This window comes from Panthera uncia (genome assembly GCF_023721935.1).
Source record: "Panthera uncia isolate 11264 chromosome B2 unlocalized genomic scaffold, Puncia_PCG_1.0 HiC_scaffold_24, whole genome shotgun sequence".
Classification (NCBI taxonomy): domain Eukaryota; kingdom Metazoa; phylum Chordata; class Mammalia; order Carnivora; family Felidae; genus Panthera; species Panthera uncia.
In genome coordinates this window covers 45,004,147-45,023,730 of record NW_026057580.1, presented here as the reverse complement: position 1 = coordinate 45,023,730, position 19,584 = coordinate 45,004,147, and the positions used below count along the sequence as shown (strand labels likewise).

The 19,584-nt window shown below is 39.0% G+C and overlaps 1 protein-coding gene across 1 annotated transcript in view; it reads left to right on the top strand.

Annotated features, from left to right (window-relative positions):
• The first annotated feature begins 1,488 nt into the window (after positions 1 to 1,488).
• Positions 1,489 to 19,584, top strand: part of SNAP91 (synaptosome associated protein 91) — a 146,849-nt gene continuing 128,753 nt past the window's right edge. Inside the window, exons 1-2 of the mRNA XM_049653957.1 lie at positions 1,489 to 2,651; positions 3,965 to 4,124. Coding sequence (XP_049509914.1) covers positions 3,995 to 4,124 — 130 coding nt within the window. The 5' untranslated portion in view covers positions 1,489 to 2,651; positions 3,965 to 3,994. The remainder of the gene's footprint in view (positions 2,652 to 3,964; positions 4,125 to 19,584) is intronic.

Sequence of the window (19,584 nt, the reverse complement as noted above, 5' to 3'; positions counted from 1 at the left end):
TGACATGACATTACTAGTGGAATGTTGGAGAACCACTATTCTACTCTGTTTCCTATTTCATGAAAATTGTCTAATTTGCATAATGTTTTTCATAACATTCTCTTATCCTTTTAATGTCCATGGGATCTATCTTTCCTTTCTTTCCTAACATTGGAGATTTGTAGCATCTCTTTCTTTCTTTGATGAGTCTAATTTTTTCCTTGATCAATTTCATTGGTCTTCTCAAAAAAACCAGCTTTTGGTTTCATTGATTTTATCTATTATTTGTCTATGTGCTCTTTCACTGATTTTTATTATTTCCTTCTTTAAGCTCATGCTGAATTTAATTTGTTCTTTTTCTAGTTTTTTAAGAGAGAAACTTAAATAGTTGCTTTTAGGTCTTTCTTCATTCTGAACATAAGCATTTTAATGCTATAAATTTCCCTCTAATCACTTCTTTACCTGCATCCTATAAATTTTTGATACGCTGAATTTTCATTATCATTCAGTTCAAAAGTAAATTTTCTTACAGGAAAGTTAGATCCATTGGTTATTTAGAATGTGTTGTTTAATTATCAAATATTTAGGTATTTTCAGATATCTGTTATTAAATTTTAATTAAATTCCACAGTAGTAAGACAAAACAGTTTCTATGATTGTAATTCTTTTAAATTTATGTGAATAGCTTTGTGGCCCAGAAGGTAGTCTATCCCGGTGAATGTTCCACGTGTTCTCAAAAAGAAACTACTGTTGTTGGGTGGAGTTCTTTATAAATATCAACTAGGTCAAATGTTTATATGGTTATTTCAAGTCATCTATACCCTTACTGATTTTCTATCTACCTGTCCTATCATTACCAATCAAGACAAGAGTGTTGAAATCCTCAAATATAATTGTGGATTTGTCTATCCTTTTAAAGGTCTTAGTTTTTTGTTTTACCTTATTTTTAAGCTCTGCTCCTAGGTATATAAATGTGTAGGATTATTACATATGCCTGATGAATTTTTATCATTATTAAAAGTGCCTCTTTATCTGTACTAATATTTCTTACTCTGAAGCCTACTTTGTATATTAATATCATCACTCCAGTTCCTTTCATCAGATTTATTGAGGTATAATTTACATATAATAAAATTCATCAATTTTAAGTGTATAAATTGATGCACTTAAGAGAAATACAAGAAGCTGTGTAACCATCATCACAATTTATGATATAGAGCATTTCCATCCCTCCAAAAAGTTACCTGCTATCCCTTTGTGGTCACTCTTTCCCCCACTCCTGCCATCTGATAGCTTTCTGTCTCTATAGTTTTTCCTTTTTGGAATGTCATATATATGGTATCACAGCAAATAGCATTTGGGGTTTGGGCTTCTTTAACATAATGTATTTTCAACCATGTTGTTAGTTTGTTCTTTATTATTGCTTAATAGCATTCCATTGTGTGAACAGACCACATTTTGTTTACCTATTTGCCAGTACAATAGCATTTGGGTTTCTTTCAATGTGGAGCCATTCTATAAAGCTACTACAAAATTTGGGTACATGTTTCTAAAATGAAATGTGTTTTTATTTCTCTTGGACAAACATCTAGGTGTTGTATTGCCAGATCATATGGTAAGACTGGTATCTGAAACTCAAGAATGGTGGTCTTAGGGTATCTTTCTTTACCCATCAGGCTTCTATCTAATGCTAGAATCAGTCCCAACAGTTATGAAATCATGACTTCATAGTGAACACTGTGCCAGGTAACAGGAGTACACAAGAGAAACTTGCTATCTATAGGTAGACATTTTAAGGCCTTAAGGCCCAATAGTGGCCACCTGTAGCCAGAAAAAAACACCAAAAGAATTCACAACTTAAGTTCCGATCTTGATTCTACTTTGAGAGTGTAAAAGGTTTTTTTTTTAAGACTACAATAAATAAGCATCTTCGAAAACGTGAACACGTGATACTATTAACCCAGCCCAAATCCCTGTTTAGAAATTCTTGTATGCAATTCAAATATACTTAAGACCTTCAAACACTATATTTAATTGGCAGATGTTACTTTTTAAGGATACAAAGAGTTTTCCTTACACAACCAATTAATTGCTGTGGATATAATCTGGGCCTTGACTGCTGGTTTTGTTCAGTATTCGCACTTGCAGACCTCAGTATCCGTTTAAGACCAAAATGGCTAGAATTACCTGCCCACCCCAGCTCCCAAACGTAACTGAAAAAAGTAGAGGAGCTCCAAGGAGTTAAGGAGGCACAGACAACGGGCACCGTGTGCCTGCAGAATCTGACATTTAAATCGCCCTGCCCTTCTGGGCCAAGGCTGCCTTGGACAGGCGGGCGTGTCAGAGACAGAATGTAGAGGAGAAAGGGCTGGGCTCTGCCAGGCAGCGCGCGACGACGCCCGAACCTTGGCCTTCACAGCAGCACTCGAGAAGCCCACTGGCTGGGCTGCTCCAACGCCCCCGCCGCCCTCCGCGAATCCCGCAGTAGCCGCGCAGGTGTGCGCGGTGCGCGCGCGCGCAGTGCGTGCCGGGTGCGGGTCTAGCAGGCGGAGGGGCTGCTGGGCGCCTCGCGGAGGGTGGTTGGCTGGTGGGTGTCGGCCTCCCAGCCATCCCGCCTCCTTCTTCTTGTCTCGCGCCGGCCGGGGATGCTCGCGCGCGGCGCCCCCTTGCCTGTAAGCCGGCCGTCTCGGGGTTGCGGGGGGGGGGGGCGGCGTGTGTGAGTAGCTGGGAGGGGGCCGCGAGGAGCTCCGCGGAGAGCTCGCCCGGGTTAGTCCGCCGTCGTCACCTGACTCGTTGGAGCAGCCACAGCTGAGGTGGGGGCGGGGATGGGAACGCGGCGCGGATCGCTAGAGAGACGCGGCAGCGCCGGCGGAGGAGGCGGCGGCGGGCGGGTACAGGCTTCTGGGGCCACGGGCGGCGGGCGCAGGGACCGCGGAGTGGAGGGCGGGGGACCGGGCTAGGGCAGGAGGCATCGCGCCCCGGGGCACTGGGTCCGCGCGCGGCCGCACACACCCACCCGGCGCGGCTTCCCTCGGCGGCCCGGGCTCCGCTCATCCTGCGGCGGGAGGCGCCGCTCCCGGGGCGGGGTGAGTACCCGCGGCCCCTGCTCGGCCCCCTCCTCCGCGCCAGGGCAGCGCGCGGATCCTGAGAGGATAATCCTAGGGCGCGGAGAAGGGCAGCGGCTGGGTGACAGCTCCGTGGCGCGCTCGATTGCGGGCGGGGGGCTGGGCTGGGCTGGGCTGTCAGCCCGTCTCTGCTCCACTGCCAGGAAGGGCGAGGCGCCGAGAGACTCCGGCGCCTCCGCAGAGCTCCCGGGCGGCCCCTGCGGCGGGCATTTGGGGGCGAGGGGAGGGGACCCGGGCATAGGGCCTCGGCGGGCCTTTGGAGGCGGCGGTGAGGAAGGAAAGGGAGGAGAGGGCATAATATGGCGCAATGCTAGGATAATCTCCACCGCGCCCGAAGGAGGACGAGCCCACTGCTGCAGCAGCGCGAGGAGGAGGAGGAGGAGGGAAACGGCCAGGGCTTGGGTATCCGATTCAGACCCCGGAGCCTGCGGGCTACTGGGAAGAAACGCTGCGGCGGGCAAGCGAGAGGTGGGCACACGGTGGGCGCGGCGCCCAGGGAATAACCCCGACGCACGCCGGAGCTGGTCGGACACGCGGGGATCAGGTTGCAGGCGAAGTGCTGATTGACTGGGGGGGAGGGGGGCGCCGGAGGGGTGAGGCGGGAGGCACGGGGAGTGGGATGGGGACGGTGTTACGAGCCTGGGACCGGAGGGGGCTCCGTGACAGACCTACTCTGGTTCAAGACCCTTAGATCGCGTCGCAAGAGAGGGGCTTAGCGCTTTGCTAGCTCCTGGAGGTGGTACCAGGGCGGGGACGGAGGAGAAGGGAGCCGCCGTGCGGCTGGAGGAGGCAGGGCCGGGGTGCTCGGAGGGTAGGGTCTGCGGGTTTCAAGCAGGACCATCTCCCCTTCTTTCCCGCAGAAGAGGAGGCGATAGACTTGGCCGGAGAAGATGTCGGGCCAAACGCTCACGGATCGGATCGCCGCCGCTCAATACAGCGTGACAGGCTCCGCTGTTGCGAGAGCGGTCTGCAAAGCCACCACTCATGAAGTGATGGGCCCCAAGAAAAAGCACCTGGACTGTAAGCATCTTTTTATATAAGCGGGACATGCGCATGGCAGAGGCGCCCTGGATGCCGGCGTGCGGCCTGGGCTCGCAGTCTGTAATGCTGCGGCTTTCAGAACTCCCAGCTGAGCTCCAAATCTCCAGAGGTGGAGGTGTTGCCTTGGGGCAACCCTGAAACCTTGTGTTTGAGCCATTTTTTTTCTCCTGTTGACCTCCAAGGTCTTGGTGGAGAAAAAAAAAAATACTTGTATGTATTAATACTATAAAATACTGAGAAATTGCACATTCTGGATTGGGCACTTTTCACCTCTTTTTTTTCTTTCTTTCTTTCTCCACACACCACTCCTTTATCCAGGTTATAGGAAATCAGGGGTTGAACAGTCATAACCCTCCCCCACCCCCAAAAAAGAAAAAGATGAAATTATAAAAGGTCACATTTATCACCCTAGTTTTCTAAATACATTTTAAAAGTGTCATCTCTTTCACTGTGGCTGCTGAGGTTTTGTGTGTGTGTGAGTGAGTGTGTGTTGTACATAACCACACCAAACTGAAATAAATTCAAACTATTGAATGAGGAAATTGAACTTCAGAGATCATGGAGATTTCATTTTACACATCCTGGCACACTTCTTTGTCCCATTCTCGGAAGCTGCTGGGCAGAATGACTGCTGTGGTCACAAAATGGATGTGCTTTTTCCAGCATTTGTGATGGTGCACTTTTACATGAAACGTTTCATTCATAATGCTTTCTTTTTATATTTGTTATTTGATGGAAAACAGCTTTAATCTAGTTTAGAATCTGATATAAAATTTTCACATGATTAACGCTGTAAATACTTAGTTATTGAAAGACAAACGGGGACTTAGCAAAAGGCACTCACTGGGTTTAGGTGTTGAGACTCTTTATAGGTAAGGCTCCATCAGCACATGTCCTCTAGCTGATTCAGCTCTAGCTGTTCAGTCTCGTTGACCTGCTTAGGAACTGCTCTGTTATGATGTTTGTTGATAAAGGTCAGTGCTGGCATAAGAGACACAACTATAGCCATACCCATTTCCTATCTAGCTTCCTTTGCCCATTTTCTGAGTTTCTTTTGCTTCAGGCCTTCCCCAGTGTCTGCCTTGTGCAGCGGAGAAAATGGCACCAGTGTTAGAATTGACTTTAGTCCTATTATCTGTATGAGCACAGCTTGATGAAGCATACAGCTGGACATTGTGAGGGTTATCCAGGCTTGTGAAGCTGTTGTGTCACAGAATTGAATAATTTTGCTTCTAGAAGCTTGTCTGAGGGGAAAACACCATTACCCCTTTCCTGGGGGAGTTTCTAACAAAATTTGTTGATTATGGTATCATGTGTTATATGTGCAGTACAGGATGGAAGAGGCCACCAGGGCCAGGGCACCTAACAGGAGTGGAAATTATAAATTCATGACCAGCTCATTTTGCTGCAGCATGCTGAATCATTTAGCCATCTTTCCATCAGTTTCCCCAACTCTGGAAAGATGACTCATGTCTTAAAGGTATGTGTCAGTCTAGCAAATATTCATTAATAAAGAAGTTATAGGTTATTGATTTGCTAAATGCTATGAAAATGATAGATCAGTATATTGATACATATCATAAACATTCACAGGTTTGAGCATTTCATCAAAACATTATTCAGATAAAGACCCACTTTTCCATATCTAAATATTTAGTCGCCTTAGTATTTTAGATCTGGAAAAGTCTCTTAAAAATTTTCAAGGTGGGAGGTTTTCCAGTATCTCCAGCATATGTTACTGAGTGGGGTGATTTTGAAGATGTGGAACATAAGGGGGAGATTCTGTATTTAGGAAGCAGATGAAGCAGGAATTGGTATTGAATTAGTGTGAATAATCATAAGAACTAAACATTTATTGAGCAGTTAGTATATGCCAGGCACTGGGCTTTACATTATTAATTTATTGCTGCTTAACAGGTTCAGGAAAGGTAATTAACTTTCACAGCTTTTAACCACTGCACTTAACTATTGTCTGTGGCTTATTGAGTAATATTTTCTGTTGGGGGCTGTGGGGAGGAACAATATTAGCCTGAATGGTTAATCTCCAAAACACCTATCCTGTTTGTATGGCTTTGTGTGAAATCATGCAGCACAACCCATGCTCTATTGCAAATCTCTATGGTATGCATGAAGACTTTTGAATTTGGTCACTTGAAAAAATGAGCAAAAGGCAAGCACTGAACAGTATTAGTTTTCTTTTTAACATTTTAGTTTTTGAATAAGTAATAAAATAAAAGAGCTGCACTTAAATACAACCTTAGGGCAAAATTTGGAAAGATAGATATCACATTATTGATATGTCCTATCTTAAGAAAAAATGACATGGAAAATTTGAGTATACAAATATTGTTATATTTATATGCATTTTAAGAGGGCATTTTACTTGGAATTCCTTGTGAAGTTCCTTTAAATAATAGTAGACTACCTTAGCAATTTTTTCACAGGTTTTCGGTAACATAACAGTTACAACAGTGAGTCACATCCATTATTAGGACATGCAAACACATAACTAAGTTTCCCTATAGGCATTGAAGCACTCTTAAGTAATGTTTTAGTATTGAAAATACTAAATAGTAGTTGGGAGGAAAAGAGCATAATGTAGAGTGGAAACAAAAAAAAATAATTAGCTTGATTTGTGTATAACTTTTTAGTTTGGAATTTAGCTTGAAAGGTTATAAGATTAAAGTTTATGGTTTTGTGATTTTTTTTTTTGCAGATATTGGATTAATGGAATAGGCTCTGAATATTATTTAAAGTATTGGCTTAAAATATGATTTTTTTTTCTGTTTGGGATGATAGGCCAAGAAAATTAGGGTTCATTCTAGTGGTTTATAAAATGATGCTTAATGGTATATGATTTAAACATTTAAAGGAATGATTTGTTAACATCTGAGGGCAGAGCAAAGGTGGAGATAAAGAAACTCTAGGCATATAGTCTCAGATTTCCCCCCTTTTCAGTAACAGTAAGTTTCTTAGAGGAAAAATATATTCAGAAAAAGCTTCACCATAATCAGCAGATATTTATTGAATTTAAAGTAAATTAATATTGGGGCTCCTGGGTGGCTCAGTTGGTTAAGTGTCCAACTCTTGATTTTGGCTCAGGTCACGATCTCACGGTTCTGCTCATGAGATCGAGCCCTGCGTCAGGCTCTGTGCTAACAGCATGGAGCTTGCTTGGTATTCTCTCTCTTCCTCTCTCTCCTCCCCCACTTGTGAGAGGGCATGCGTGCACATTCTCTCTCTCACAAAATAAACATTAAAGAATAAATTAATATTTTATAATATATATTTTAAGGTACGTTTGAACTATGTAAAACTTTTATTCCATACTCTGCTATAATAATCTTGCTCCTTGCACATGAAAATTAAATACTTGACCAATGTTAGTTTGACATTAGTTTTTCTGGGTCCCTTTATACATCTTTGTTTCCTTTTCTTTGTAACTTTGTGTACCTATTTGGTAACACATGAAATATCCAGGATTCAGCAAGTATTTAACTTTTGGTTACAACTGTTGTGTATTTCAGTTGCTTTTCCTTTTCTGTTTTGTAGTTGATGGCCTGCCCAAGTCAAATAATAAAGAGATAAGATCCAGTAGGGCACCTAGTATCTGCCCAAGTGCTGTATCACAGTTAAAGAACAACCAAAAAATAGAATCGGCCCAATGTAACACCTGCAGGGAGAAATTTGGAAAGTTTGGCAGCCTAATATTCATTTCTGTTAATAGCTCTTACAAACAACTTCTATATATGTCCTGTGGTTAAAAAACCCTATTTAACATTATCAAAATTTAAACATAGACATTTATATCAAACTAAACCTCATGAAAAGCCAAATTGGGTATCAATAATGCAATTTTTTTCCATTTTAAACATCTTGAGGGTTTTTAATAATGAGCTTATGCTACATAATGAACAAGTGATTTGAGTTCTGAATCTTACGTTTGAGGGATACTGACTGTCATTTTAGAAATGAGTCCTATCCCAAATTAAGAAAAAGATGTTACTTCTTATTACAATATCTATAAAAGTAGTGGGAGATATGGATTATGTTTTGATTCAAGGCAAATATTGGCAAGTTACCACAAGATTCCTACTGTTTTAATTTTATTCATAAAATATCTGCAAATAAGAAATATTGTGAGTATATATAATGAAAATTTAACCTTAAAAGTTTATTTGCTTTACAGAAGCTTGCTTAGTATAAATAAAATATATTTTGATTTATAGAAATGCTATTTGCATGCTAATTCAGTTGATACCATATTTATACTTGTGATAACTGAAAAAAATCTTTCTATAGTGCATAGATCCAAAAAATAAAGACTATTGAATAAAATTAATAGGATCGATGTATAAAAGTTTACTGAACACTAGAGTAACTTTCAACGTGAGAAGTGTACTGTTTTGCTGTAACATATTTTACTTTTATCCCATTTGTTCTCATTTCACTATTTGTTATTGACTAAATACACCCTCTCATTTTTCTGTACCAAGGCACGCTCCATTCCTCCTTGATTTCACCAGAAGACCCAGTCTAGGTGTGGAGATGGAGGAGATAGTATTTTTTAGGCAGTGAGGAAGAGCTGGGGGAAATCACTTCTGAAAAAGCATTCGAGTCAATGATCATTTATACAGTAAATCTGTAAAGACGCCAATCTGTATGGTCCTGTGATGTTCCCAGACAACACTCAGCATTCTGGGAGAGGGTGGAGAGATCATGTGAGGTTTGGGGGCTGGCAGGAGCAGGAAAAGCAGAAGAGTGGCAAAGAGTCTCAGGTAATAGTAGGGAGCATGCTTTAGAAATGACTTAAAATTGGGGTGCCCGGGGTGGCTCAGTCAGTTGGGTGTCTGACTTCAGCTCAGGTCATGATCTCACAGTCTGTAAGTTCAAGCCCCGCATCAAGGCTCTGTGCTGACAGCTCAGAGCCTGGAGCCTGCTTCAGATTCTGTGTCTCCCCCTCTCTCTGCCCCTCCCCTGCTCATGCTGTGTCTCTCTCTGTCTCAAAAATAAATAAAAACATTTAAAAAAATTTTAAAAAACAATGTCTTAAAATAGTTAAGCAGGCTTTATATCAACTGTTTTTTCCTGGATCTTTTTACTTCCAAATTTTCAGAGAAATCTTTTTTTTTTTTTTTATGGTATAATATTCTATTTGGGTCACTTTGGATATTTTTTTCTCCTTTGGTGATCAGTGTAGTTAGCAGATACTTTCTTAGAACCAGTATATAATTGGTAACTCACAATTTTTTAAAAGTTGCAAAACTTGTATATATGGAAAAAAATAAAATCATGTAAGAGTAGGTAAATTTATATATTAATTGCAATATTAGCTTGTAGTATTTTAGATTAAAATCTAGATTTTTGATACATTGCCATATTAGTTTTAATGTTTAATAAATGGCTGCTGAAGTCTTGTAATTTAATCTGTGCACTCAGTTGCTATGGATCTATCTCTTAGCTTTTCACAAATAAATATCCTTCAAATATCTTACCTCCTCTTTTCAGATTGATTGATGCTGGGATGGGATGTTCTTGGAGCTTATCTAGGTTTCAGTAACTTTGTAAAGAAGGTCAGAAGTGACATATAACCTTCTTCCCTGAGGGCCTAGGATGCTTTCCTTAACAGAGTTGTATTTTAGGTGGCTCAACTCCTGAGCCAGCTGCTATTAAGTGAGCCTTCAAATATAATCATAGTTCAATTAAATAATTTGAAAAGTCCCATTTCTTTCCATTAAAAAATATTTATTCAGGGCGCCTGGGTGGCTCAGTCAGTTGAGCGTCCAGCTTTGGCTCAGGTCATGATCTTGTGGTTTGTGTCCAGCTCTGTGCTGACAGCTCAGAGCCTGGAGCCTGCTTCGGATTCTGTGTCTCCCTCTCTCTCTGCCCCTACCCCGCTTGCTCTCTCTCTCTCACTCTCTCTCTCTCTCTCTCAAAAAGTAAATAAATATTAAAAAAATAAAAAAAATATGTTTATTCAGTTCCACCTTGTTTGCAAATTCTTTTCTCTTTACAGAGAAACACCATTTGCTTGTGAAGGGAAATGTTGGCTGTCTTTTTTCTTAGGGGTTTATGTAATGTGGTCTATACTTTGTTTCTCATTAAGGAGAGAATAGTAGAATGGCATACCCAGTGTCAGTTAAATGATGACCTATAAGACAGGATGGAGTCTTCCTAGGAGCAACTCGATGACAGCCCAAACCAGAGAGAGAATTGTACCCAAAACCCCACAGCCTTTTTACACCTGGGTTCCTGCTCTCTCTTCATTTGTTCCAAATGTGTGAGGATCCCTCCTGCCTTCCCATGTGTACATAAACTGTCTCTACTATGCATCTTTAAGAAGGATTTAATGTTTTCTAAAGGATTTTGTGATAAGCCATTCCTGGCTACTCAAGAGAGAAGCTGCATTTTTGTCTACTTTGTGTGGTTTTGCTTTTTGGCCCGATCATTAATTATTCTCCCAGGGTTAGCACTTTTATTTTATTTTTTTTATTTAAAAAAAAAATTTTTTTTTAACGTTTATTCATTTTTGAGACAGAGAGAGAACGGGGGGAGAGTCAGAGAGAGGGAGACACAGAATCGGAAGCAGGCTCCAGGCTCTGGGCCATCAGCCCAGAGCCTGACGCGGGGCTCGAACTCACGGACCGCAAGATCGTGACCTGAGCCGAAGTCGGACGCTCAACTGACTGAGCCACCCAGACACCCCAGCACTTTTATTTTAAATGATAACTCTCCTCCTTTCTGTATCAGTTGTTCTGTCATCTGTATCTTTAACCTCTCCTCCTATCTCTCTCATGAGCATTTTCAAGTATCTCCATTTAAAACAAGCTCACTGACACACAGCCCTCCTTGGATTCTATGACCTCTTCCAGCAGCCAACCTGTTGTCCCTTGCCTTTCTTTCACAGCCAAGCTTCTTGAAACAGAAGCTCACCATTCCAAAGAAAACAAACACAAGTCTACCCCTCTTTGGATATCCTGTGTCTTTGGCTTAACCCAAGTGTGAACTACTAGGATTGTTGTTAGGTTCCAGGCATTGCCCACCGAATTGGCCAAGCCACTAATTTGAGTTTCCCCTCATCTGTCACATCCAGTCAGTGATCAGTTGTTAAAAAAACTCTCTGAAATGTCCTTCTTAACTGTTCCTGCCTTGGTTTAAATCAGTTACAAACCTCATTTGTAAAACAAAGGTGAGTAATGTTACTTACGTGTTATCTTTGGTGAGATACAATGCATGTGAAATACCTGGCCCAGAGCTTGACTCACAAATGTGCACTGAACATCAGTTATGACTACCGCTGTTGCTAGTGCAATCGCTGTTGGTGCTACTGTTGCCCTTACTCGTACCATTACTGCCACTACCACCACCATAACAACAGACATGACCATTAGTGATTTGCCCTTACCACTTCTCCACGATTGTTTTTTGCCCCCTCCTTTCATTTACTTCAGTTTGTGCTTTAATTCCAACTTTCTCTTTCTATAGTTTGAAAGCTTAAAATACATATTATTTCTGTTTCTTTTCATGATCACCTTTAAAAATGTAGTTATGTCTACTTAAAGTCTAAAGTAGAACAGTATCTTTTTATTTCCTCCTAAAGAAGAGAAATTTAGAAACTTCAGTCACCCACTTCTCACTTACATGCTATGTTGGGTAGTGTTTTAATTCTACCATAGTTTTAACTCCCAAAGTTAGATGTTATTATTTGATACAGGCAGTGTTTATGCAGGTAAACCCTCCTTGACTTTACCATTCCTTCATTATGTCTAAGATTTTCCAGAACTGTATCCTTTTAAAGCTCCTTAAGTGAGGCTCTTTAGTAGTAAACTCTATTTTTGTCTAAAGATAAATTTGTCCGTATTTTTGAATGATAGTTCATATATCTTATATATGTATATATATTTTTTCTATATAGTTTATATATAGTTGTTTTTTCTTGGAACATAATTTCACTCTTTTGGCTACTGTTGTTCCTTGTAAGAAGTCATCTATGAGTCTACATGTCTTTAGGTAATCTCTTAGTACTTGTGGCAGCTTCTAAAATCTTGTTTGTCTTGTCCTGCTGTAGTGCATATGTGTATACATGTAACTTTTTTTTTAATTTTAATTTCAGTATAGTTAATATAACAGTGTTGTTTTAGTTTCACAGGTACCATATAGTGATTCAACACTTGTATACATTACTTAGTGCTCATCACTCTTAGTCCTCCTCATCTGTTTCACTCATCCGCTTCCCACCTTTCCTCTGATAACCATCAGTTTGCTCTCTATGTTTTGGTTTCTCTCTTTTTTGTTGTTCTTTGTTTTGTTTCTTAAGTTCCACATATGAGTGAAATAATATGGCGTTTGACTTTCTCAAGCTGACTTATTTCATTTAGCATTATACTCTCTAGATCCATCTGTGGTGTTGCAAATGGCAAGATTTCATTATTTTTATGGCTGAGTAATATTCCATTGTGTGTGCATATGTGTACGTGTATATACCACATCTTCTTAATCCCATTCATCTATTGATGGAAACTTGGACTATGTCCATAAATTGTCTATTGTAAATAATTCTGCAGTAAACATAGGGATGTATATATCTTTTTTAATTAGTGTTTTCATATTCTTTGAGTAATTACCCAGCAGTGGAATTACTGGATGATATGATAGTTTTATTTTTTATTTTCCGGGAATCTCCATACTGTGTAATGGCTGTACCAGTTTGTATTCCCACCAACATTGCAAGAGGGTTCCTTTTTCTCCACATCCTCACCAACACACTGTTTCTTGTGTTTTTGGCTTAGCTATTCTGGCAGGCATGAAGTGATATTCACTATAGTTTTGATTTGTATTTCCCTGATGAGAAGTGATATTGAGCATCTTTCATGTGTTTGTTGGCCATCTATGTGTCTTCTTTGGAGACATGTCTCTTCATGTCTTCTGTCCATTTTTTACTTAGATTATTTGACTTTTTTTTGGTTCTGAGTTATATACATTCTTTGTAGATTTTGGTTACTAACCCTTATTCAGATATGTCATTTGCAAATATCTTCTCCTATTCAGTAGGCTGTCTTTTAGTTTTATTGTTTCCTTCACTATGCAGAAGCTTTTTATTTTGATGTAGTCCCAATAGTTTATTTTTGCTTTTGTTTCCCTTGCCTCAGGGGACACATCAGAAAAATATTGCTGTAACTGATGTTGGAGAAATTACCACATGTGCTCTTTTCTAGGATTTTTATGACTTCACATCTCACATTTAGGTCCTTAATCCATTTTGAATTTATTTTTGTGTATAGTGTAACAAAGTGTCCCAGTTTCATTCTTTGGCATGTAGCTGTCCAGTTTTCCCAGCACCTTTTGTTGAAGGGACTGTTTCCCATTGCATATTCTTGCCTCCTTTGTTGGAAATTAATCGACCATATAGTAGTGGGTTTACTTCTGGGCTCTCTATTCTGTTCCATTGATCTATGTGTCTGTTTTTGTGCTTGTACCATACTGTTTTAATTACTATAGCTTTGTAGTATATCTTGATATCTGGGATTGTGATCCCTACAGTTTTGTTCTTGTTTTTCAAGACTGCTTTAGCTATTTGGATTTTCTTTTCTTTTCTTTTGTGGTTCTGTACAGATTTTAGGATTGTTTGTTCTAGTTCAGTGAAAAATTCTGTTGGTATTTTGGTAGGGATTTCATTAAATCTGTAGATTGCTTTCACTAGTATAGAAATTTTAACAATATTCTTCAAAGCCATGAGCATAGAATGTCTTTCCATTTCTTTGTATCATCCTGAATTTCTTTCATCAGTACTTTATAGTTTTCAGAGTCCAGGTCTTTCACTTCCTTGGTTAAGTTTATTCCTAGGCATTTTATTTATGCATTTATTTTGGTGCAATTGTAAATGGGATTGTTTTCTTAATTTCGCTTTCTACTTTATTATTACTATGTAGAAATACAACAGATTCCTGTATTTTGATTTTGTATCCTGTGACCTTACTGAATTCATTTACCTCCTCTAGTAGTTTTTTGGTGACATCTTTGGGTTTTCTAGATCATGTCATCTGAAAATAGTGAAAGTTTTACTTCTTCCTTGCCAATTTTGAATGCTTTTATTTCTTGTTCTTGTCTGCTGTGGCTAGTAGGACTTCCAGAACTATGTTGAATAAAAGTGGTGAGAATGGACATGATTTTGTTCCTGATCTTAGGGGAAGAGCTCTCCATTTTTCACCATTGAGTATGATATTAGCTATGGATTTTTCATATATGGTCTTTATTATGTTGAGGTATGTTCTCTCTAAACTGACTTTGTTGAGGATTTTTATCATGAATGGATGTTGTACTTTGCCAAATGCTTTTTCTACATCTATTGAAATAATCATATGATTTTTGTCCTTTCTCTTGTTGATGTGATATATTGCATTGATTTACAAATAATGAACCACCTTTGCATCCCTGGAATAAATCCCACTTGATTGTAGTGAATGATTTGTTAATGTATTGTTGGTTTGGTAATATTTTGAGGATTTTTGCATCTATGATCATCAGAGATACTGGCCTATAGTTCTCTTTTTTTGTGGTGTCTTTATCTGGTTTGGTATCAGGGCAGTGCTGGCCTCATAGAATGAATTTGGAAGCGTTCCTTCCTCTTAGCTGTGGCTTTCTTTTATTTATCCTCTTAACACTAAATCTTTTCATTATATTCTTCTATCTCATTATATCCTTATATAACATTTATAGTTTCAAATGTTTTTTTTACTGTTTAGCATGCTTTGTTTTTCAGGTATCTTCCAGTTTATTAATTCTCTCTTTATGTTGTGTCTGCTTTTACTCATCCTTTCATTTCGAATTTTATTCATTAATATTTTTCATTTTTGAAGCTTTTCAAATTTGCTCTTTTTTGGATGACATAGATTTCTTACTCACATTTTTGAGTTCCTCTTTGGTTTATTCACCATTTGGAACACAGCTGACTTTATATTTGTATCTCATACAAATAAATGTATATTTGTATCTCATAGATCATGAAGTTCTGTGTCTGCTACTGTTTTTGACTGACTGACTATTGTGAAATGTTTCCTCACGTGTTTTATAATTTTGGACTTCATATGTGGGAATCCTGAAAATTTAGGATAACCTAGAGAGGATTTGTGTTTGCTTCTGTCAAATCCCACAAGTGCTACTGTCCTGAGGGCACCTTGAGGTGGTTTCTGCTATTGGAGTTTCCCATCCAGTGCAGGTCTAGGTGTGTAATTCGAAGTCTAAAAAGCTCAGAATACCAGAGTTCTTTTTTATAAAACATTTTATAGCAGAACTTGACCTTATCCAGTCTTTATGTTTCCTACCATCAAAGTTTGTATGTTGAACTACAGAAATATTGTTGTATTATAGTCTGCTGTCCAGATTAGACTGGGGTGTTACTTAATATATGGCGTATGTACCATTTCACTTTTGTAAAATCTGAACAATCCTAAATTCTGAAACACATATGGCTCTGAGGGTCTTGGATAGAGGAGTGTGAATCTGTAGTCTAAATATGAGTCACCAACTTGGACAAGGGAAAAGCTATGGTTATAAAAGCCCTAGATATTTCTTCTTTTTCCTTCATTTACCCAGAACCTAGACTGAGTAGGACGAGCTTTTGTCTTCCTTTGCTGGAAGTTGTTCTTTTTTGTTTTTGTTTTTTCTTCTTATTTTACAAAGGGAGTAACCCTTTGAGGATCCCAGCTTTCTGTGGAGGTCTTTATTCCAACTAGCCACCTTGCTTAGTCTCAAGACCTTGTTTCCTGTTCCCCATAGGGCTGTTAAAATCTAAGCCTCCTGGCCTCTCAGATTAACACATGGCCTCAAGGCCATTAACACATGGCCTGCTCTTCAGTATCACTTTGCCGTGTGTTTTTCTGCATCTTCTTTCTGTTTTGGCCTTGGGGATTGCTCTTACTTTCTTGTGAGGTCACCCAAATGAGTGGCAGGATGACAGTAATATTTACCCAAATTATCAGGTGTGCTTTTTTTCTGTATGCTAGAGATGCAAGCAGCCTGTTTTCCTATCCTCTGTTCTTTCCTTCCACTCCCCATACACACCACAGTTCGTTCCTGAGAAACTTTGAAATTCATTAGGTTCATCTATTCTCTGTATTACTTTTTGTCCTTTATGCAGTTTCTGTGTTTTAACGTATTTTTAAAATTTCACTTCCAAAACCTAGTTTAGTCATTCTTTCTCAGGACTTCGATGGCCCCCCATGCATGCATCCCTGCCATATCACTCACGGGGCTGCAGAGGGATCCTGTTTAGTAGAATTTCTTGTTCCCTCTAGTCTGCAGTTTCATTGAGGCTGCCTTATCTCTAACACCAAACATAGCATGGGAGCGGGTTTTGGTAAACCTTTAGTGAATGATTTTTTATTTCAGATTTCATATCTCCCAAATTTTAGAACTTTTTTGTTCTTATAAACTTTCTCTTTAAAGATTTTACTTTTACTTGCTAACCTTTCAGAAGAGCAAGGAGTTTAACTTGATTCATTTTCTCTCAAGGTTTTGAAAACCAAAGTGTAATATTGGAGGAAATAAAACAACTAAAAGAAATATTAAATTGCTTAATGTACATAGCTGTACATTTCCTGATGGTCTTTTAACACTTGCATTCCTGTGACATGATAAAAATGTTATTTGGGAGAAAATTGTATCCTTGACGTGAAAAGATTTTTTTGGTTGTAAGTTAAAGCATATGTGTACTTCTCTTGATGGATGTCATCAATAATTAGGTAGTATATGATTATTAATATTAGAGAGAATTCTTCACTAGCATTTATTGTGTGTATATGTGGGTACCCATTTGCTTTAGTTTGTTTTGAGTTGGATGCAGTTAGGTAGCATTGTTTTTCCGTATCCACCTTATAATTCACGAGTGTATACATTATGAGTAGTAGGGATAGTTATAGAAGAAAAACATTATTTCAAAGTAGCTGTATACTTTTAATTTTCATTGAAATGATATTCACCATTCATGATTCACTAACATGATAATATCACCATTGAGGGTTTTAGAAAAGCTATGAAGAAAGGGGACAAGCTTAAGCTAAAATTTTGGGTTGTGTTTCCTTTGTAAAGAGAGCAATAAATGTTAGCATATTTAATTTGGCTTTAATTTCACTTGTTTGTAGAAATTAGAAATTACTTTCAGTATTGAGGCTTTTAGTAGCTTATTTAGCACGATGCCATTATTCATTTAACAAATATTGGGTATTTACTAAATGTCAGGAATCATTCCAAGAGGCAAGGATACCATGGTGAACAAGATACATATAGCTCTTGGCAGCTTATTAGGGGAGAAAATGAAAGAAATAATTATGAGTGGCTCAAAAAGAATTAAGTGCTAACAGGGGAAGTAAAGACCCCAGTGGAGGTACATTGCCGAAGTGATGTTTAAGCTCAGACCGGAAGAATGAGTGGACTACGTAGGTGAGGGACAGACAGGAGCTGCTGCACCCTTCTCTAAGAAGAGGTTCAGAGAGAGCAGGGCACACTGTAGGAATTTAAAGAAGTTAAGGGTTACTGGAAAACTAAATTTAAGAAGGCTAAGAATGTTAAGAAGCAAGAGCTGAGTTGTGGATGGTGACCAGATGTGGAGGGCCTTCTAAAGCTGGAGACAACCTTCATTTTCACAGATAAGGAAGCTAAGTGCCAAGGAGGAAAAACCATACATTCTGTGTGGGTTAATCCTGAATAATTCCTATCTGTCTGCCTTGAGCAGGTGCCCTAATGGGTTATTGCTTTGTTCACCTAGTTCTGATTGCTCTGTTGATGCTAGGAAATAATATCTGTGTGAGTCACGTGGGAAATGGAAAAATATTTAAACATATATACATACACACCCACATACACTTTAGTAGTCTGAATTCAAATTCACCATAAATGCAAACCAAACCCAGGGCACTTCTGGCACAGTGGACAGTCACGAAGCAGTCCCTAATGGCATTCTAGGACGCGCCTTGCCAGTCTGACCTCTTTTTATCTTTTTCCTCTTTTTGTCTGTTGCTTGGTTGTTGGGTCATAGTGCTAACACCAGAGAATGCTACCTCTGCCATTGGTGACAGTGAAGACTAAAAAGATTACGGATGTGTGTAACTTAGTTGAAAGTCTTAAAAACTGTGTATTAAACAAACTTTAAAGGCCTTTTAGTTCGACCTTATTTTTTGATGACAGAATTTATAACATTCCTTAACTATTACCAGTGAAATAATAGAATTTTATAATCAGGCTTAACTGTTAACAGTCCAAAACAAACCAAAAAAAAATCAAAAGTAACCCCCCCCCCAAATCACCATATATATTATGTATATCTAAGTACGTTTATGCCATGTTTTGCTGGGTTTGTTAGTCTGTTACTGTCAAAGAAAAAAACCTAAGTTACTAATATTGAGGTTAAGTAAATATCCAAGTGAAGAATTTTATTGTTCTCCTGTTCTTTCCGAAGCTAGTTGTTTCCACATTATCATCTTCTGTAATTCTTTTCCTTAAGAGAAGTATTAAAAATACCAGGAAATATTTTATTATTTTTCCTTAAAAGCTGGAATGTAATTTTAGAAAACTTTCTATAATCTCAATGCCAACTTGATTAGCTTCAAACTGTATGCTTTACAGACCCTCCACCATCTGCCTAAACCATTCAGTTCGGCCATGGCTTCACAAAGTTTTGTAATTTTTGTCTCCCTAATTCAGGAGGGTTGCAACGTGTTCATGTTTTTCTGGGCTCTTCATTAAGCATTTTACATTTAACATTCTGGTTTTTGCCTGCCACTAATTAGCATGAGTGCACCCTTGGAAGGTTCCATGGAAAGCTGATTTGAGGATGTGCTAACAACAGGCCGAACTCACTGTTAACACCTGCATCTCCTCTTTGCTTTGTTGTTTTGTACTTCCTTTTTTCCCCACAAGGGAGCCCATCATGGTTCAAAAAGAGTCACTTAATTTTTAGTTATACTTTATTGCATTTTATGAAAAACTGTGTGCTGCAGTAACATTAGTCTGTCAAGGGTCTATTTTCTCTCTTGCTCTCTCATTCTGTCTCTATATGTGTGCGTGTGTGCATATATATATATGTGTGTGTGTGTGTGTGTGTGTATATATATATATATATATATATATCAGTGGAACCTAGTGACTTTGGCCCTTCTTTGGATTGTTGTACTAATCAATTCATGCAGTAATGCTGTGAACTTAGAAGTGTTTCTTCAGTTGAGTTCAGCATTACTTTTTCAGGTGGAAAAATAAGAGTATAAATTGGGCACTCAATTGGTGGGAATGTAAATTGGTGCGAATATTTGGGAGAGAAAATTGGCAATATTAGTCAAAACTCTTAAAGATCCTTTGACACAGCAATTTGACTGCTATAAATTTATCTCTGTCAAAACTCTTAAAGATCCTTTGACACAGCAATTTGACTGCTATAAATTTATCTCTG